The sequence below is a fragment of the Jaculus jaculus genome, chromosome 3 (genome assembly GCF_020740685.1).
Source record: "Jaculus jaculus isolate mJacJac1 chromosome 3, mJacJac1.mat.Y.cur, whole genome shotgun sequence".
Lineage (NCBI taxonomy): Eukaryota > Metazoa > Chordata > Mammalia > Rodentia > Dipodidae > Jaculus > Jaculus jaculus.
In genome coordinates, this window is record NC_059104.1 from 69126887 (window position 1) to 69148295 (window position 21409).

Consider the following 21409-nt stretch of genomic DNA (forward strand, 5'->3'; position numbering starts at 1 on the left):
GGTAAGAAAACCCGTAGTTAGATGGGGTCAGGCATATGCGCAGGGTATAAGAAATTGAAAGGCCCAAGAATTCAGAAGCCCAGAAATACTATCATGCTCCAAAGGGAGCTTAAGCGGGCCCCTGCATACCTCAAACTCCAGACTTTACTCTCTGTTGAAAGCAAGTAAAGAATCCCTTTTCTCATTATATCAGAGCCCGCTCCTAATATAAAACTAGGTAAAAAGGGCATGAGATAGCCCTCAAGGATGGGAAATGAGTAATGAAGTAAACCCCTTATTTGGTTTCTGTAAATAGTCTGCACCATAAGCCTTAATAGCCCACACTGTAAGCCTTAGTAGCCTGCACCATAAGCTGTAGCAGCCTGCCTCAGACCACCAAGGTCATATGAGACTGATACCACACTCTGCTACCCCCACCCAAGGACCTGCGCAAATGCTGACCTCCAAGGTCATAGGAGACTGATACCACACTCTGCTACTCCCACCCAAGGACCTGCGCAAATGCTGACCACCAAGGTCATAAGAGACTGATTGGTCCACGAGGGGCTTGAACAAATTAAACTAATTGGCTTAGAAACTATGGAGTGGCACAAACTGACTGGCTCGCACCCCGTGGGCTCCTGATATTAAAAAAATGATTGGTCTAATGCACAGGCTTTGTTAGAAACCCTATAAAAACTGTCCCGTTCCTGCACTCAGGGCTCTGCAGTCCTCTACCCCTGTGCGGTGTACGACTGTGGGCCCCAGCACGCTTGGAATAAAATCCTCTTGCAGTTTTCATCAAGACCGCTTCTCGTGAGTGATTTGGGGTGTCGCCATATCCGGGCAGAGTGTGGGGTCCTTGTTTTGGGGTCTTACAAAACAAATGAAAGGATTCATTTTGATTTATAATGATGAGAAGGCTCAAAGATGGCCCCCCTGTTCTATTAACTTGTCACAGCACAATTTATTGATTAGTATATTATTTACTCAACCAAATCATGTGAGTACTCTTAAACCAGTCAGTTATTACACCAGAATGTTTCTACATGACCTGTCCTTACCCTACAGCAGGAATGAATTAATTTCAGCAAAGAAGATTTTATTCAAGGGGAAAAGACTGCAATGACAGAGATTTACCAAAAGCAAATGGCTTGTAAATGTTGATGAGTGTTTGAAGTGCAACAGTAAGTGACCATAGTTAAAAAAGTTAGGGCTGGAGGAGTAAGGAGGGGGGAAGGTCTGTGGTTAAAGACCCTTGCTGGCAAAATCTGCAGGCCTGGGTTCCTTTCCCAGTTCCCAACTAAAGCCAGATGCACAAAATAGTGAATGGGTCTGGAGTTTTTTTGCAGTGGCAGGAGACTTGCACACCCATTCTAGTTCTCTTTCAAGTAAACAGATTCAAAACAAAAAAGCTGGGCCTGGCGTGATGACGCTTCCAGCACCTGTGGGACAGAGGGAGGGGCATCGGCCAGAAGTTCAAGGCCAGCCTGAGACGACAGAGTGAGTTCCAGGTCAGACTGGGCTGCCTGCCCCGCCCTCCCCCAAAAGGGGGAAAGTCAGCGCTCTGCCCTTCTCCAGGAAATGCAACACTTCTTTTTCACATGCTGGCATATACACATGAACTGTAAGGAAGTCACTACCTACAAAAGCAAGCAGCCGAGATTCAAAAGCTCTCCGGCTTTACGAGATGCCGCCCGGGTCGACCGGCGCAGGGAGGCAGCGTCACTTCCGGCGGGAGTCGGGCGAGCGGCCGCGCCATGGCCGCCGTCGCGCGTGCCCGGGAGCCTCCCGAGCCGCGGCCCGGAGTGGGGGTCGGCGTGGTGGTTCTGAGCCCCAGGCATCCCGGGTGCGTCTTGCTGGGAAAGAGGAAAGGGTCGTTTGGAGCCGGCCGCTTCCAGCTTCCTGGGGGCCACTTGGAGTTCGGGTGAGCGGGTCCGTGGGAAAGCGGGCCGGGGGCGGGACGCCCGGTGAGGGCCCGCCGCCTCCAGTCTTGCCGTGCTCGCCTGGCCGCGTCCCCTTGGTTTCAAGTTTTTCTTAGTACTTACAGAGAAGGAAAGTTTCTTAAAAAAAAAAAAAAATCTATGGCAGGCTACACCAAAGCTCTCAGGGTGTGGTAGTGCACGCTTTAAATCCCACCACTCAAGAGGCAGAGGTAGGAGGATGGCTAAAAAGCTCGAGGCCACTCTGAGACTACACAGTGAATTCCAGGTCAGCCTGAGCTAGAACAAGACCCTACCTCAACAAACACAACGACAAAGACTCCGCTCTTACCTCACAGGGGATAACAGAGACTTTATTCTGGAGCCAAATATGAGCGACCATGTGACCATACCCCTGCAACACAGATTTAGGTTGTTTCAGTTCCATGTTCCAACGTCTTGATTTCCGGAAGGTGTTTTTTCTTTTTTTCTTTTCCTTTTCCTTTCCTTCCCTTTCCCTTCCCTTTCCATTTCCCTTTCCTTCCCCTCCCCCCCTCCCCTCCCCTCTTCTTTTCTTTTCTTTTTTTCCGAGATAGGGGTGCACTGTAGCCCAGGCTGACCTGCAATTCACTATAGAGTCTATGGAGTCCCAGGGTGGCCTCGAACTCACGGCGATCCTCTGCTTCCCGAGTGCTGGGATTAAAGGCATGTGCCACCATGCCCGGCTCATGAAGATTTTATAGAATAGAAGAAAGTCCTAAATCAAGGCACTTTTTAATTTTATTTTTACTTATTTATTTTAGAGAGAGACAGAGACAGACAGAATGGGTGCACCAGGGCCTCCAGCCACTGCATACAAACTCCAGATGTATGTGCCCCTTGTGCATCTGGCTTACGTGGGTCCCGGAGAATCAAACCGGTATCCTTTGGCTTTGCAGGCAAACGCCTTAACCACTAAGCCATCTCTCCAGCCCATGGCACTTTTCAAATACATTGGCTGACTATGAGGTAGAAGAGTTACAGGAAATTGGAGAAATCACCTTAGGCTTCAAATGCTTATCTGATGACATTCTTAGCCTTTGGATTGGTATAAACTACTGGTGTGTTAGTACAGTCCTAAAAGGTCTGATCTCATCAACTGATTATCACTAAGATGTTAGATCAGACACAGAGGTGGGCAATAAATGACTATTTAAAGGACTAAAGATAGCTCAAGATAATTTGTCTCTGATCTTACAATATTCCATCGCTTTATGATCATAGGAGTTTTATCAGTCTATTCAGCCTTGCTGGAAGTAGGTACAGCAGATGCAGCACTTTAGTTCACAGGGTCCATTTTGGCCCTTTGTCCTGTTTCAATGAGCTTTAGATTTATTGATGCCTACAGGTCACCTTGCCCTTCAATCAAGGTGGGTTAGCGACTTTAGGTGTCTGCATGATATATCAGACCAAATCAAAAGAGCTGAACAACACAAGAGTCAATTGCTGTATAAGAGTAAAGAAGCCCTGGGATTATGCAGAAAAGTAGGCTCTGAATCAAGGCTAAAGCTAAAAATAACTACAAAATATCTAAACTTTTAAGTGTCCAGTTATAGCACACCTCTCTTTAGTATTTTATAAAACATATGGAACATGCAAAAAAGGGGAGAAAATAGTGAATCTTCATGCCTAGATTGTATCCTTGTTTCATCTTACTGCCCCTCTCACATCTGCCCAGTACATCCCACTCTTGGTTTTCTAGACTTTTGGATCTAGTGGAGCTAAAAAGTAAAATATGCTGGGCATAGTGGCTCACACCTTTAATTACAGCACTTGAGAGGCAGAAGTACTGTGAATGCAAGGCCAGCCTAAGACTACATAGAAGAAAAAGTAAGACCATATTGAACTTGAGTTGAAGAGGAGACTCCAACTCAAAATCAGGGTGCAAATAGGGCTGGTCATTCAACTCCAGCCATTTCCACAGCAACCATGAAAGTTGTGGAGGACCACAGAAAGAGTGGAAAAAAGAGGTTTGCTTTTGTAACCTCTGATGATCATGAAACAAAAAATGGCTATTCAGAAATGCCACACTACTTATCTTATTTTTTCTCACTATTATTGGGCATAATCATGAAATGAAAGCAGAGATTCAGTGTTCTAGATCCCAAAGGTCATAGAAGTGGATCTTGCAACTTTGAGGGTCACCAAACAAAGTGACACATGCCAGATTTCTTCAAGCATTCTTAGCCTCCTACACCCCTGCTTTGAAACCCTGGGGAGGCTTGTGAGTTGCAGCAGCTCAGTATTCTTTTTTCAGGGCAGTAATACACCAGTGTCTCTCAACTTCTGTGGTTCATTCTTTTTGTTTGGATGGGATTCGGGTTTGGGATATTTGTCTTGCCTTTTTTGTTGTTGTTGTTGTTGTTCTTTTGAGACTGGAACTCATGAAAGTCCTCTTTTTTTTTTTTTTTTTTTCCTTTTTGTTTGTTTGTTTTGGTCTTTCCAGGTAGGGTCTCACTCTGGCTCACGCTGACCTGGAATTAACCCTGTAGTCTCAGAGTGGCCTCGAATTTATGGTGATACTCCTATCTCTGCCTCCTGAGTGCTGGGATAAAAGGTGTGCGCCGCCACGCCTAGCTTTCATGAAAGTCCTTTTGCCTCTGCCGTCCATGTTTAGGAACTAAGCATGACATGATTCTTTTGAAGTGCCTCCCCATTGTGTTAGTAAGCAGAGCCAGCTTCTCCTCAGTAGCAGGGATGACATGACAGTACTGCTTCCCTTGCTCTCAAAGATGGGTTGTACTTTCTGTGTAGTCTGGGGAAGATGAGGCTCATGGGCCCAGCCTGGCCCCTGTAGATAACCTTCAAACTCAAATGACATCTCTACTCTTCTTCCCTGCCCTTGGACATTTGGAGGTATTTATTGCCCTTTGAGACTCAATGTGAAATTCTGAGACTACTAGGAAAGATATTTAGTGCACTTCAAGAGAAAGTTAATACTTATTTTACTGAAGATAGAAAGTAATGGAGTTTGAGTTCCAGTTGGTTGACTCCAAAGCCCATGCTCTAACTTAGTACATTAAATTGCTTCCAGTGCTGAATAGGTTCAGTGTCATTTTTGTTCAAGAAAAAGTCCTCTTGGGCTTCAGATCACAGAAATGCAGAATGTCAAGGCAGGTTTCTACCATTGTAAAGTTATGCAAATTATGGTTATTTTTTGCTTTGCACTAGAAATTTCCAACCAAGAATTTCATGACAAATAAAAACAATATGCGCATATATCAATATAATTGAATACAGTGATACCTTGCTATTTTCCAGTGAGACCTGGGAAGAATGTGCTCAAAGGGAAACCTGGGAAGAAACTGCTCTTCGCCTGAAAAATGTCCGCTTTGCCTCTGTGGTAAATTCTTTTGTTGAGAAAGAGAATTACCATTATGTCACCATATTAATGAAAGGAGAAGTAGACACAACTCATGATTCAGAACCAAAGAATGTAGAACCTGAAAAAAATGAAAGTAAGAGGATTGTATGTAATAATGTATTTTTAGGGGGACATATTGTTTGGAGATGCTTTACATATTAGTGTCCATTCAAAGTTCATGTTAAAAATCTAACCCTGGTGCTGCAGGTAACAAGTGTGATTAGGTCATGAGGCCCCTGACTGCAGTGCTGTGACAGAACGCCTGACATGAAACAGCATAAGGGGAAAAAGATTGAGTTTGACTCCAGGTTTCAAAGTTTTCAGTTCATAGTCGATGGCTTCATTAATTCTGGACCTATGTTCAGAACAAGATAGCATGATTGAGGGACCATGCAACAGAGGTTACTCACTTCATGTAGACAGGAAACAGAGAGAGAAGGTACTATTAAAGTGTTTCTAACAGGAATGTGCACACACACATATGGATATGTATATACAAACATGCACACCACGTATATAGGCAGAAAAAAAATGTTGTATTTATTTAGTTATTTATTTTGGTTTTTCGAGGTAGGATCAAGTTTAAGAACATTAAGAAAGAAGATCCCAGAGAGATCTTACCCCTTCCTCTCTGTGAGGATACAGAGACAAGACTTCTATACACGAACTAGCAAATAGGTGATCACAGATACTATGCCTGCCTGCATCTTTTTTTTTATTATTGATAACTTCCATAATTATAGACAATAAACCATGATATCCCCCTAAGTTTCCCCTTCACAATCCCATTCTCCATCATATCCCATCCTTCTTTCAATCAACCTCTCTTTCATTTTGATGTCCTCATCTTTTCCTCCTATTACGATGGTCTTGTGTAGATAGTGCCAGGTACTGCAAGGTCATGGATATTCAGGCCATTTTGTGTCTGAAAGAGTCCTACCCTTCCTTTGGCTCTTATATTTGTTTTACCACCTGTTTGGCAATGGACCCTGAGCCTTGGAAAGTATGATAGACATGATTCAGTGCTGAGAATGCCTCTGTCACTTCTCACCATTATGGTGCATTTTGAGTCATCTCAGAGGTCACCACCATCTGAAAAGAGATGCTTCTCTAACCAAACATGAGACTAGGATTAATATATGGGTATGAACATTAAGAAAAGTACTTACTGGGCAGTTTGGTGAGCATAATATATGCATTTAGCCAGACACCAGCAGGCATTACATACCTAGGGCTCATGACCTCCCCAGTCATAGTTTTCAGTATCAGGCATGTATTCCCTCCCATGGAACAGGCTTCCAGTCCAGTTAGAGAGCAGTTGGTTTCCCCCATAAGAGACATGCCACTATTGCACCCATTGACTAATTTGGCTTGTCTGGCCAAGTTTAAGGCTTGCAGTGTCCACTGTTGTTTATCTTCAATGAAGACTTCTCTCTCTCCCGTGGAGCTGGAGGTAGCCTAGTTTTTTGTTTTGTTTTGTTTTGTTTTCAGCTTTTTGTCACCTGATCAACACTGAGGTTTTCAGCTCAGCTCTAGCAAAATTTCTCAGTGACCTTGCAGCCCAACCATGAGGAGTCTTCAGAAATATGGTCATCTATTCCTGGTTGGAAACCAAGAGTTTTGTCTGTGGCCTGTAATGTTTTGGGGGCATCAGGGACCTTCCTAACCAACAACACACTGGAAGGTATCCCATCCCTGGCACTGAAATTTTTTTAGTGACAATCTATGGCTTCTGGGTGTGCCATTGTCCAAAAATGTAGGTGTCCATATGACTTATTCATGCCCTCTTAAATTTTGGGTAACCCTCCACCCACCCTCCCTTTACTCAATCTCTTCTCCTGGCCTCACTTAGGCCTTTCCACCCCCCAAAAAATCTGTTCTACTTACATATATACAATACCGTCCCCCTAAGTCCTCCCATTTCTTCCCTCCCTTATAGCCCCTTTCTCACTTACTGGCCACTGCTACTGAGTTTTATTCCAACTCACATACAAATCCAAATATTTGTAGCTAGGATCCACATGAGAGAAAACATGTGGCACTTGGCTTTCTTGGTGTGAGCTACCTCACTAACCATAATCCTTTCCATGTCCATCCATCTCCCTGCAAATTTTATAATTTCATTTTCATTTACTGCTGAATAGAACTCCATTGTATAAATGTACCATATCTTCATTATCCACTCATAAGTTGAGGGAAGTCTAGGCTGGTTCCATTTCCTAACTATTGTGAATAGAGCAGTAATAAATATGGAGGTGCATGTATCTTTAAGGTAGTGCAACTAGCCCTTTGGATATATGCCTAGGAGTGCTATAGCTGGGTCATATAGTAAATCTAATTTTAGCTGTATATATTTTTGCATCTTGGATTGAGTTAAAGCTTGGATTTTCTAGCTAGCTGGGTATTCTTAGCTGTATCAATTGATTTGATGTTATATATTTTCAGGGTAGGAGCTTAAGGTTAGATGTGGCTCTTAAGACTCTGAGAGTATCTACAAAGGTGCTCCTAGGGGTTGAGTTTCCCTGCTATGGGAATATTCAAGTAGGCTGAGTGGAATAAAACACAGGTAGATTCTAAAAGTTAACTAAACACTGTACCCATTCAGTCAAAAACAGCCCCAAGTATGTATGCTAGAGTAGTTATTGTAACAACCAGATCCTCTATCAACACAGAGGTTAAGATTTCTGGTCTGTTGAGGGATCTCAGTCAGCTTGTGACCAAGTGAGACCCTTCCCTGGTGCAAACCCACTTACCTTGGATGACTTTGGTCTCAGTCAAGTTGCTGCCTGGGTCGTAGGGCTGCTGTTCTGATTTCTGGAGTTGGGCACTGGCTTTTCCTGCGAGGCAAACCGAGCCTGGCAACTGTGGTCCTGCAGATCAGCACCCCCACTGCTGGAACTGCTGCTGCTTCGGGGTGTGCCGCTGGTCGGGCCGCTGGTACCGGTTCCAGAGCTGCTGATGTTGCTGCTGAACTCTGCTCCTGCTTGGGTCCCGCTGTCGGCTCAAGTTGGCATGGCCGGGTCCCAAGACGCTGCTCTTTTCGCTGGAGCTGGGCTCAGGCGGTGGGGGAAGGAAGGGAGCCGCAGCTGCTCCGGTTCTCTTGCTGCTCCACGTGTTCTTCTACCTTGCGGTCTGCTCCTCCGCTGCTCACTGCCGCTCTCCCTTCACGTTTCCTGGCTTTTCCTGAGGCTCGAGCCGAGTCTGGAGGCTTTCTGGTGCGCCCCGCCGACGCGGTTGGCGGAGCAACCGGGGCCGCTTTTGCCGTCCTGTGCGGGCTCTGGATGCTCTGGATCTCTCCTACTTCTCCGCTGCCGCTTCAGTTTCCTATACACCTCACTTTTTAGTAAAAGTGTGAATTTTGCTGAGGTTTTTTTGTCTTTTTTCCCCCCAGGCTGCTTTGGCGTGGTACCTACGCCGCCATCTTAACCGGAAGTCGACTTTATTTCTTGAGCAATTGGGGTTATATTCAGAAAGTCATTGCCCATGCCAGTATGTTGAAGGGTTTCCCCTACTTTTTCCTCTAGCAGTTTCAGATTTTCAGGTTTAGTATTAAGGTCCTTGATCCATTTGGATTTGATTCTTGTGCATGGAGAAAGACAAGGATCTATTTTCATCATTGTTTTTCCAGCACCACTTATTGAAGGGGCTGTCTTTTCTCCAATGAATTTTTTTGGCATTTTTGTCAAAAATCAGATGGCTTTAGCTGCCTAAATTAACAGCTGGGTCCTCTATTCTGTCCCATTGATCTATTTGTCTGTCTTTGTGCCAGTACCATGTTGTTTCTGTTACTGTAGCTTTGTAATATAGCTTAAAATTGGGTATGGTGATGCCACCAGTCTTATTTTTGTTGCTCAATATTGTTTTGGCTATTCAAGGGTGTGTGTGTGTGTGTTTCCAAATGAATTAAAAAAAAATATTTTATTTATTTATTTGAGAGAAAGAGGCAGAGACAGAGAGAAAAAGAGAGAGAGGGACAGGGAGAGAATGGGTGCACCAGGGCCTCCAGCCATTGCAAATGAACTCCAGATGCATGTGCTACCTTGGGCATCTGGCTTATGTGGGTCCTGAGGAATTGAACCAAAGTCCTTTGGCTTTGTAGGCAAGTGCCTTAACCATTAAACCATCTTTCCAGCCCCAAGGATTTTTTTTTTTAATTTCCTTGAAGAATGCCATTGGAATTTTAATGGGGATTGCATTAAATGTGTAGATTGCTTTTGGTAAGATTGCCATTTTCACAATATTGATTCTTCCAATCCAAGAATATGGGATGTCTTTCCATTTCCTGGTGTCTTCTGCAATTTCTGTCTTGAGTGTTTTAAAGGTTTCAATGTAGAGATCCTTAACTTCCTTAGTTAGGTTTATTCCAGGATAGTTTACTATTTTTTATGCAAGTGTGAATTGGCGTGACCCTGATTTCATCCTTTGTGTGTTTGTTGTTAGCATGTGGGAAGGCTACTGATTTCTGTGTGTTTGTTTTGTATCCTGCTACATTGCTATGTGTTTATCAGCTCTAACAGTTGCTGGTAGAGTCTTTAGGGTCCTTTACACATAGAATCATATCATTTGCAAATAATAATTTGATTTCTTCCTTTCCAATTTGTTTCTCTTTTATGTGTGTCTCTTACCTAATTGCTATAGCTGAGACTTCCAGTACTATATTAAATAAAAGTGGGGACAGTGGACACCCTTGTCTTGTTTCTGATTTTAGTGGAAAAGCATGAAGTTTTTCTCCATTTAGTTGGCTATATAAGTTGGCTGTAGGTTTGTCATAATAGCATTTATTTATTTATTTATTTTATTTGAGGTAGAGTTTCAATCTAGCCCAGGCTGACCTGGAATTCAGTATGTGGTCTTAGGGTAGCCTTGAGCTCATGGAAATCCTCTTACCTCTGCCTCCTGAGTGCTAGGATTAAAGGTATGCACCATCATGCCTGGCCTAATAGCCTTTATTATGTTGAGATGTATTCCTTCTATTCCCAGTTTCTTTAGGACCTTAATCATCATGGGAGGTTATGTTTTGTCACATGCCTTTCCTGCATCTATTGAGATGATCATGTGATTTTTGTTTTGCAGGCCATTTATATGTTGTATTATATTTATTAGTTTGCATATGTTGAACCATCCCTGCATCTCTGGGATAAATTGTTGGGGTGAAAGATCTTTTTGATATAGTCTTGTATTGTTTGCAGTATTTTGTTGAGACTTTTTGCATGTATGTTCATGAGGGAGATTGTTGTGTAACTTTTTCTTTTCTTTTCTTTTTTATTTTTTTTGGCTGTCTCTGTCTGGTTTTGATGTCAGGGTGATGCCAGCTTCATAGTAGTTTGGTAGAAAGCTTTCCTTTCTATTTTATGGAAAGTTTGAGAAGCACCGGTGTTAGTTCTTCCATGATGGCCTGCTAAAATTCACGTGTGAATCCATTTGGGCCTAGACTATTGTTAATTGAGAGCTTTTTTTAAAAATAACTGCTTGGCTTGGATCTCCATACTTATTATAGGACTGTTTAAGTGGTTAATCTCATCTTGATTTAATTTAGGTAAGTAATATAAATCAAGGAAATCATCCATTTCTTTCAGGTTTTCAAAGTTAGTGGAGTATATGTTCTTAAAGTATGTCTTTATGATTTTCTGAATTTCTTTGGTATGTGTTGTAATGGTGTCTTTTTCATCTCTAATTTTATTAATTTGTGTCTTTTCTCTCTTCATTTTGATCAGGGTTGCTGGGAGTTTATGTGTCTTACTTATCTTTTCAAAGAACCGACTCTGTTTCATTTATTTTTTTTTAACTTTTTTTTTTTTTTGAGGTAGGGTCTTACTCTGGTTCAGGCTGACCTGGAATTAACGATGTAGTCTCAGGGTGGCCTTGAACTCTTGGTGATCCTCCTACCTCTGCCTCCTAAGGGGATTAAAGGCATGCACCACCACACCCTGCTTTTCATTGAAAAAAAAAAAAAAAAAAAAAAATATATATATATATATATATATATATATATATATATATATATATATTTGGTTTCTATTTCATTAATTTCTGTCCTAATCTTTATTATTTTTGACATCTACTGATTTTTGGTTTGTCTAGTTCTTCTTTGTCTAAGCCCTGAAGGTATAGTATTAAATTGTGTACTTGCAACCTTTCTAAGTTCTTAATATAGGTACTTGAATCTATTAACTTCCCTTCCAGGACTGCCTTCATTGTGTCCCATAGGTTTAGGTATGTTGTGTTTTCATTATCATTTGATCCTATGAATTTTTTGATTTTCTTCTTGATTTCTTCATTGACCCATTCATCACTTAGTAGTGTAATGCTTAGTTTCTATGATTTTGCTTATGGTCTATAGCTTTTCTTGCTGTTGATTTGTAGTTTAATCCCATTGTGATCAATAGAGTGCAAGGAATTATTTTAACTTTCCTGTATTAAGGTTTGCTTGGTGTCCTAATATATGGTCTATATTAGTGAATGTTCCATGTGCTACTGAAAAGAATGTATGTACTGCAGCATTTGGATGAAATGTTCTTTAGATATCTGTTAGGTCCATTTGTTCTATGACCTCATTTAATCCATATGCTTCTCTGTTTAGCTTTCTCCTGGATGGCCTTTCAATTGATAAGACTGGGGTGTTGAAGTCACCCACTACAACTGTGTTTGGTGTTATATTTGACCTTAATTCTAATAGTGTTTGATGAAATTGGGAGCTCCCATGTTAGGTGGATGTTTGAATTGTAATGTTCTCCTGTTGGAGTGTTCCTTTAATCAATATAAAGCAACCTTATTTTTCTTTCCTAACTAATGTTGATCTGCCTGCACCTTGGTCTTAAACTTCCAGACTCCCGAAAGTGTTCAGCTACCTATCCATATTGTAAGAGCACTCAAACAGGCTAAGGCAATATACATATATGAATGTATTTACATCTTGGGGGACTTAATGAACCTGATTGCTTGCATTTGTGTACTGGCTCTTCTGCTTTGTGCTCTGTAACCTTGGGCAAGTTATTTAATGTCTGGACATACCTGCTTATGCATGACAACTGTAGCCATCTCAGATGAATTCTGGTAAGGACCAAATGGTTCAGTACATAACCTGTGATCCAGTAAGTACTCAGTGAATGTCTACTTTTTGTTAGTGTTTAACTTTTTTTTAATTTTTGCTTGTAATTAAAAACATTTTTTTATTTTCAAGGAAAGAGAGAGAGAGAGAGAGAGAGAGGGAGAAAATGGGTATTTCAGGGCCTCCAGCCACTGCAAATGAACTCCAGATCTATGTGCTACTTTTTGCATTTGACTTTATGTGGATATTGGGGAATTGAATCTGGGTCGTTAGGCTTTGCAGGCAAGTGCCTTAACTGCTAAGCCATCTCTCCAGCCCTTAGCTTGTGATTACTAAGGAAAATATTTAATGTGCTTTCCTCAGTTTTCTGACTACTCAGGGAAAGTGGTACTCTCCTTTTGCAGGGAAAGATTCTATTGACAAACAACTGTCTGTGTTACCTGAAAGCCGTAATGACAGTAGTAGTTTTCGTTTAAGGAGTTTCCATGTGTCCTCTCTCCACATTCTCATAAAACTGAAAAAAATACTAAAGAGAAAAGTGCAAAAACTTTTGTATATATTTATTATTTGCCATATGAAACTGTATTCAAGTGGTATCATGTTCTGGACCTCTTCTCTATACATTTATTTTATTTTCCCATATGGAATAATACTTTCAGATAACAAAGTGTTTTATACAAGACACTCTTCTAAGAACTGAAGGAACAGTGATGTAGTGGCTTGGTGTGTGTATTGGACTGTTTTGTGTTGCTGCAACAAAACACCAAGACTGGGTACTTTATAAATAAGCAAGCTTAATTGGCTCATGATCTTGGTGGTCATGGAGTTCAGATGGCTTGATGCTGACATCCTGGTAAGGCTCCTCAGCTGCATCACAACGCTGGTGGACAAGTGAAAAGGAAAACAGCCTCAGGCAGAAGATGCAAGTGTACAAACAAGCCAGAGAGCAGGAGGAGGCTAGGCTTACTTTTTGTATAAGCCATTATTCCTTCCTAAAGACCTAACTACCTTTCCCTAAGGCCATCACTCAAAAGATCCCACCCCCTCTCAATATCACACTGTAGATGATCATACCTCCATGAAAGTTTTGGGACATAGATCATACCCAAACTATGTCTGTCAGTGGGTCTTTGTTTTATTCACAGTATGATCACACAGCTTCTGTCCCTCTTCCTGCACTGCACTCTGCCTCCCACTATCTGAGTATGAGTAGGAGGAACAAACATATCATTTTCCCTTTATTTCGCATATATGTATGTGTGTGCACTATATGTGTCCATGATAATATTTATGTGGGCACACATATGTGCTTGTGCATGTGGAGGACATGTCATGTTGGAGTTTGCCTCAGTCACTCTCCACTTTATTATTTGAAACAAGTTCACTCACTGAACCCAGAGCTCACCAATTCAGCCAGCCCAGGGTTCCTCATCTCTCCACCTCTCTGGCTCTGCAATTACAGGCATGTGCCTCCATGCCCAGTGTTTTCCATGGGTTCTGGGGATTGGAACTCAGACCTCCATGCTTGCATGGCAAGCACTTTACTCAGTGAGCCATCTTTACTCACTAAGCCATCTCCCCAGCCCTAGACATCTCATTTTCTAGGTGGTGTAGGATAAACCCTTTGGAGACTGCTCTGTTGAGACTCAGTTAACTCACACTTTGCAGCACACTGTTGAATTTGCTTGTCAGCTCCACACCCCCATTAGTGTGTGGTGATAATTGTTGGTCAGCCCTCCCTGTACTTGTTAGAGAGCTTATTCACTCCTGCCTTCTCAGAGTGAAGATGTGTGACTATAGCCAGAGAAATTCACAGTAAAAGCATGGTCATACAACATGTACTCAGAACTTGGAGTGCACATCTTTGTTTGGCTGAATAGTTCCCATGATTGCATCTGTGCATCTTTGTTGGCTACATTTAAATAGTCAAACACAGTACTATTTCCTAGAAGATTTTTCTAGGGCTTCTTACAATTTATAACATAGGCACTGTTGAATTTTTCCTGTTTCAGTAGAACTTTTAAAAATCATCCTCTTCTGTATTTTTCCATCTAAAATATAGCAAAGCACTTTTCCCTCCTCTGTGCAGCTTCTACTTGTTTTTAGGATATAAAGAGGAGAACTTAGAAATCTTACAATCTACTTTGTGTTATAGCTGAGGACACTGGCTTATTATGATGTGGTATAACCTATACTATATGAAACTCTGCACTTTAGGGTAATGCTTAACTAAGTCCTCAGATAATATTGACAAATACATTTTTTAAATCATTGAATAATACTTATTCTGTCTTCTTCCTTCCCTTCCCTTCTTCCTTCTCTCCCTCCCTTCTTCCTTCCTTCCTTCCCTCCTTCCTTTCCTCCTTTCCTCCTCCCTTCCCTCCCTCTCTCCCTTCTTCCTTCCTTCCCTCTTTCCTTTCCTCCTTCTTCCCTCCCTCCCTCCCTCCCTCCTTCCTTCCTTCCTTTCCTCCCTCCCTCCTTCCCTCCTTCCTTCCTTCCTTCCCTCCTTCTTCCCTTCCTCCCTCCCTCCCTTCCTTCTTCCTTCCTTTCTTCTTCCCTTCCTTCCTTCCTCCCTCCCTCCCTCCCTTCTTCCTTCCTTCCCTCCCTCCCTCCTTCCTTCCTTCCCTCCTCTCTCCCTCCCTCCTCCCCTCCTTCCTTCTTGCCTTCCCTCCTCCCTATCTCCCTTCCTCCCTTCCTTCCTGAGCAAACAAGAGCAAGAGGCCTTGGCCACTACAATTGAACGCCAGCCAGACACTTGGACCACCTAGTGGGCATGTGTGATCTTGTGCTTGCCTTATCTTTGTGTGTATGGAGAGAGATCAAACATGGGTCCTTAGGCTTTTCAGGCAGGCACCTTAACCAGTAAGCCATCTCTCCAGCTCCTCTGTTTTTTTTTTTAAATCACAGTGTGACATTTGTAAATTTGCTTTCCATTTAAATAGTATAATGTTTCCACTATATGTGGGGGTACAGACCTGTCACCCCAGCATGTGGGAAGTAGAAGCAAGGGAATGCAAGGGGATCAGGACTTCAAGTCCAGCCTTAAACTACATAGTAAGTTTGAGCTTAGCCATTGGAGTATAGCCAAGGTTGTATGAGACTTTGTCTCAAAACAAATAAACCAAAAAATTTTGTACAATTCTTTAAGTTCTTCATTCTAAATAGAGATTATATGTGTATAACCAAAAAAAAAAAAAAATCACTGCTGAGATGTATTAGATTGCTTTTAAGTTAAGCCAATATTTTTTCTAATTGTGGATTGATTCACTAAAGTAATTTCTCTTTATACACTATCATCTAAGCACCTGATTTGGTTTCTTTTCTAGGTTGGGAGTGGTTCCCTTGGGATGAATTTCCTCCACTAGACCAGCTCTTCTGGGCACTCCAGTGTTTAAAAGAGCAAGGCTACAATCCATTTAATGAAGAACTGAACCACCTAAAAGGGTACAAAGGAATCATCTCTAAGTGACCAAGAAGAGTCCTTGCTTTAAAAAAAAAAAAAAAAAAAAAAAAGATAAAAATGAGATCTTGTTCATGAATGAAAATATCTGTATTTCAGAACAGCTACATTTTATTCAAAAAGTTCCCTATGATTACCCATAATCACAGTCTTTTTAGTATAGCTAGCACACCTTAAATCCTTATGGAATATGTTACTGAATATATTTTAGATACAGAATAAGAGAAATAAGGATTTTTTTGCTTACTTTGTTTTCTACGTTTTCCTGGTAGCTTCTGTGTAGTTAATCAATGGCTTCACTGGAATAGTATGTAATAGAATAGTAGCATGTAATAGAATAGTAGTGTGTGATAGAAAAGGTCCGAATTCAGGTGTCATAAACCAAAATCAAAAACAGAAGACTATTGTAGAATGTATCATGCTTGTTGGATTTCATTTTCACTTTTCTTTAAGCAGATTTTTTGTAGCACATTTTGATAATTTATGGACAATTTTCTTTTGAGATAGGTTCTCATTCTAGCCCAGGCTAATCTGGAGTTTGCTATGCAGTCTCAGGGTGCCCTTGAACTCATGGCAATCCTCCTACCTCTGCCTTCCATATGCTGGGATTAATGGTGTGTGCCATCATGCCCAGCAACACTATGACAACATATCTAATAAGAAGACAAGTCAGGCCAGTATGATGTGTTGTCCTTGTTTCTATAGAGAACCTATACTGAATGTAACACAAACCAACTAAGTCTGTATCCTACTATTCAAGGCCAGATCCTCTAAACCCTTACTCTCTCTGCCTGAGAGCTATATCTTTACATGCTAATGAGGAGATTACCCTATGGCACTGCACTTTTTCTCAAGGTGTGAGGGGATCTCAAAAGAGGACTCTCGAGGAGGCCAAAAGTTAGTTTTTTCAGCAAACTAAAATTTGAAAAATTCAACAGTGGAAATTCTCACAGGACAGCATATGCACGGCCACAGCTTGTCCTCAGTTGAAGCTGATTTTCTGTCCTCTGCTGTGTATTTAGAAAGGGCTCTAAATTCTAAAGAATGACTTCTGATATCAGTACCATCCCGAGACTTATCATCAATTCACCAGCCAGCCAGCTCCTGTACATCAGTCTAGGCTCAGCCCTGGAATCATAGGTGTGCTTGTCTTTTTGGACAGGTATATCAACATCTGATGGTCCTTGTGGTGGAGGGGTTTCTCCATGGCTGCTGAGCAGGGACTAGCCACACTGCACAGGCTCCAGATGATCTCTTCATCCTCTTCTTTGGGACCTTGTTCTTAAAGCAGTATTCAGAGTTCACATTGCTAGTTTTTGGTCAAAGAGAATAAGAATGGTGCAGGAAACTTTTGGCTAGTGCTGCCTCCCCTGTTATAATGTAGAGCAGACACAGATGACTGAGAACACTTCGTTAGGTACAACCCACTGTTACGTTATTTTATTGGTTTTTCGAGGTAGGGTCTCACTCTAGCCCAGGCTGACCTGGAATTCACTCTATTCTCAGTGTGGCCTTGAACTCCACCTAACCTCTGCCTCCCTAGTGCTGGGATAAAAGGCATGCGCCACCACGCTTGGCTCCCCACTGTTATTTTTAATGGCATTAAGACATTTGACTTTTTTTGAAGAGTCACTATAAATAAGAACTTGCTGGTTTATATAATTGAAATACATTTATTGTCTTCAAGGTAAAGCAAATTACTATATTAATAAAATGTAAATATTAAATGGTTGCTTAAAACTTTTAAGTTGAGGCAAATATATGACTTCATTATTTATATCCTATATAGTCCATTGTAAAGTATTTCCATTATCAATTAGCATCCATTTATAAAGATGCATTCTTAACATTGTTTTGGCCAGTTGAAATACAGCAGGAAAATTAACACAGTTCAAAAATATCAGCCATGCATTTCTGCTACATAGTAAACACTATGATAAGTATTGCATTAAGGTTCTAATTAATCTTTTTTTTGTTTATTTGTTGTTTTTGTTTTATTTTTCAAGGCAGGATCTTGAGCTAGCCCAGGCTGACTGGAATTTACTATGTACTCTCAGGGTGGTTGGGAGCTCATGACAATCCTCCTCCCAAGTGCTGTGATTAAAGGTGTGCACCACCAAGCCTGGCCGTGATTAATCTGTATTACTCATAAATTTGTTTTAAATACTTTCAGCAGTAATTTGGACACTTTGACAACTTAAAGGCAATTGATTGCTACTCTTCACAAGAAGACTGATCTTAAAAAATGAAAATTTAGGGCTGGAGAGATGGCTTATCAGTTAAGGTGCTTGCCTGCAAAGCCAAAGGACCCAGGTTTGACTCTCCAAGACCCACATAAGCCAGATGTATAAGGTGGTGCATGCATCTGGAATTCATTTGCAGTGGTTGGAGGCCCTGGTGCACCCATTCTCTCTGTCTCTCCCTTTCTCTCTCCCTCTCTCTCTCTCTCTCTCTCTCTCTCGCTCTCTCTCTCTCGCTCTCGCTCTTTCTCCCTCTCAAATAAAGCAAATTTTCCTAGTAGATTGTTCTTCTACAGTAAGTTGGCTTTAAATGTCTGTAAGCTTAAACTGTATAAGTAATCCTAATCACTTTAGAAATTAATTTTTAAATCAGTCTTAATATTTCTAAACATACCAGAACATGATCTAACTTTTCAGTTTACAGAAAAATAAAACCATTTAGTTATTATTATTACCTGTATTGAAGATTCTAATAACTACAGAGGTCTGAATTTGGACTAAAGTATAGTTATTTGCAATATATAAAGTAATGTTTGGTTTTAATTTTCAAATGATGTAATAAGAACCCTGGTTACAGGGTTCTGCTGAATTACATTTGAGAAAAGGAAACTAGCTGTTTCACTGTAATACTAGTATGTTCAAGATTATATTATACAAATATATGTAAAGAAACTTAAAGATTATAAGTTTCTAATGAGGAGGCATCATGTGGTCTGTTTCATTGGCATATATTTGCAAATCATTTTAACACTGCAAACATCAGGGAGTTTAAAAATCAGACATGAGAGCCAGGCGTGGTGGCACACGCCTTTAATCCCAGCAGAGGTAGGAGGATCACTGTGAGTTCAAGGCCACCCTAAGACTACATAGTGAATTCCAGGTCAGTCTGGGATAGAGTGATACCCTACCTCGAACAAAAAAAAAAAAGAATCAGATGTGGGAAAAGGTGTATACTATAGTCTACTACAAGGATGCTGGTGTAATCTACACAAGGCCTGTTAATGATGTCAATCAACTGGAGGGAGGAGTTTATCGGTAAAATGCTTGACAGCTGTCATTTTCTGTTGACACTGTGCATCATGCCTTCAGACATTTTGAAGGTTACATTCACTGAGTTTACTAGTGTTTTTAGTTTTTCAACAATCAGAGAACTAAACATTAAGGGAACTAAAGAGTCACTATCTCCACAACACTGGAGAATAGAAATGTCTCTGTTGATGCCACAGATAGGACCCTGTGTAAATGAAGATCAAAGTGGAAACCAACAACTGAGTGTAGTGCCACCCGCCCCTTTCTGTTGCGTTGCATAGAGATAAAGCTCCTCCTGAGAAAATTCTCCCAAAATAATCCTGTTAGAAGGAATGCCATTCTTCACCTCTTGAACTATAAAGGCTTTTACATTTTCTGCTACCTGTTTAATTTTAGATCCATCCTCCTGAGAAACTGGTGAAAGCCCAATAGTATCAAACCAGGAAGGCCTAGCCTTGTTTATATTTAAGGTGAAGGCATAATTGCCATGTGCAGGCAGATATATTGATATGCGAACTTCTGGTACCTGCAAAATCATTTGCCCACTCATGCCCAGTATCTCCCAGTCCCCGAAGGACAGTAACCCCAGTGGTGGCCTTGCGGGCGGCAGGCACGACGACAACAGGCAACAGGGCCAGTGTCACTGCTCAGCGGACAGTGCTCTGGAAGCGGAAATGCCCCACTGCGTGTGCACTCACGCGTGTGTGCTCAGGCGTGTGCGCGGCAACACCCTTTCCACTTTTTCATTCTTAATTCTTTTCTGAGTATACAGAGCAGTTTTCTGGAAAGCCGTCTGATGGTTGTTTTTTGTGGTACTGGGGTTTGAACCAAACCTAGAGTCTCATATATGCTAGGTTTGACATGCACTGTGTGTGTTGTTATAACATACTGAATAAAAGGCAAATGTGAGAATTTAACTTTCTGTTGTCAGACATTAAAGAGATTTGCAAGTATAAAACAGTGGTATTTCACCAGTGAATTCTTCGTTGTAGAAAAAGTCACTTCTGGGCATTGATGGTGCACATCTTTAATCCCAGCACTGGGGAGGCAGAGGTAGATGGATTGCTTCTGAGTTGGAAGCCAGCCTGAGAGTCCATAGTGAATTACTTTTTATTGGGAAGGCTTTAAAACGGAGGAGCTGAGGGTTAAGAAGATAATTGGGGGCACTAAGATTAAAATACATTACATACATGTTTGAAAGTACTAAAAAGAAAAATTTACTTTCTGACAAGTTCTGTTAATATGTGCTTGATTTTTATGTAATTAGTAAAAGTATTTTATGGCTGGAGAAATTGCCTAGTGGTTAAGGCACTTGCCTGCAAAACCGAGTTAGATTCCCCAGTTCCCAAGTAAATCTTGATGTATAAAGTGAAGCATGTATCTGGAGTTATTTGGTGCAGCTGCGTCTCTCATGCTCATATTCTCTCAGGCTGTCCCTCTTCTCTTTATCTCTCTCTGCTTGCAAATAAATAAAAATATTTAAAAAAATTTAGTATCTGCCTTTCGTCACATCCCTTTGGAAGAGAAATTTTTTTTTATTACCTCAATTGCCATCTTTGCAAACAAGGCAGTTTTTTTTTTTTTTTAAATGAAATAATCTCTTTTAAAAAACACCAAAGATACTAGTAAGTGAGGATGGGAGAAGAAAAAATGCTCCAGGATTCAACCTTTCAATAAGCTATATCCCCAGTACTGTAAGGAATCATGCATATGGCAGGAAACAGCCTTCCAGTTTAAAAATCACATATTGAGATAAGTTTAGCCAGGCATGGTGGTGCTTGCTGCCCTGTTTGTTTGAGAGCAGCATGGGACTACAGAGTGAGTGCCAGGCCCCAGTAATAAACAACCTTCAGACCTCCACTGTTTGAACTCCTATGTAGACCAACGGTTCCAATGTTCCCTTAAAGCCTCGAGGAAGAGAGTGTTCCTTCTAGGCCTGGAACGCCAAAATCACTGACCTGAAACAGAAGGTTGAAAATCTTTTCAGTGAGAAATGCTTTGAGGCCCTGGACCTGAAACAAGCCGTGAAGGTGCCGTTTGCGCTGTTTGAGACCTTCCCCGAAGACTTTTTTTATGTGGAGGGCCTGCCTGAAGGGGTGCTATTCCCAAGACCGTCCACGTTCAGCATTCCCTGGCTGGAGAAGATCCTCCGAAACAAGGTCAAGATCAAGTTCATCATTAAGAAGCCTGAGATGCCCTGAGACTTCATAGTGAATTCCAGGTCAGCCTGGGCTAGTGAGACCCTACCTCAAAAGCCAAAAAAAAAAGAAGCCTGAGATGTTCAAGACAGCCATCAAGGAGAGCTGCTGCTCCTCTTCCTCCTCCTAA

At 41.4% G+C, this 21409-nt stretch overlaps 1 protein-coding gene and 1 pseudogene across 1 annotated transcript; one reads left to right on the plus strand and one right to left on the minus strand.

Moving 5' to 3' along the window:
• Positions 1-1737: 1737 nt before the first annotated feature.
• On the plus strand, positions 1738-18169 carry Nudt15 (nudix hydrolase 15). Its single transcript, XM_045145455.1, has 3 exons — positions 1738-1906; positions 5202-5398; positions 15679-18169. The coding sequence occupies exons 1-3, from the start codon at positions 1740-1742 to the stop codon at positions 15819-15821; spliced, it is 507 nt and encodes a 168-aa protein (XP_045001390.1). The 5' UTR covers positions 1738-1739; the 3' UTR covers positions 15822-18169.
• An 890-nt stretch (positions 18170-19059) lies between these two features.
• LOC101594607 lies at positions 19060-21257 on the minus strand (annotated as a pseudogene).
• Positions 21258-21409: the final 152 nt, after the last annotated feature.

Bases quoted from the DNA above. Each gene is read 5' to 3' on its own strand.
- Nudt15 (XM_045145455.1), top strand. From the start codon at position 1,740: ATGGCCGCCGTCGCGCGTGCCCGGGAGCCTCCCGAGCCGCGGCCCGGA. The intron at 1,907-5,201 runs GTGAGCGGGTCC...GCTATTTTCCAG, and splicing joins GGGGGCCACTTGGAGTTCGG to TGAGACCTGGGAAGAATGTG. The intron at 5,399-15,678 runs GTAAGAGGATTG...TTTCTTTTCTAG, and splicing joins AGAACCTGAAAAAAATGAAA to GTTGGGAGTGGTTCCCTTGG.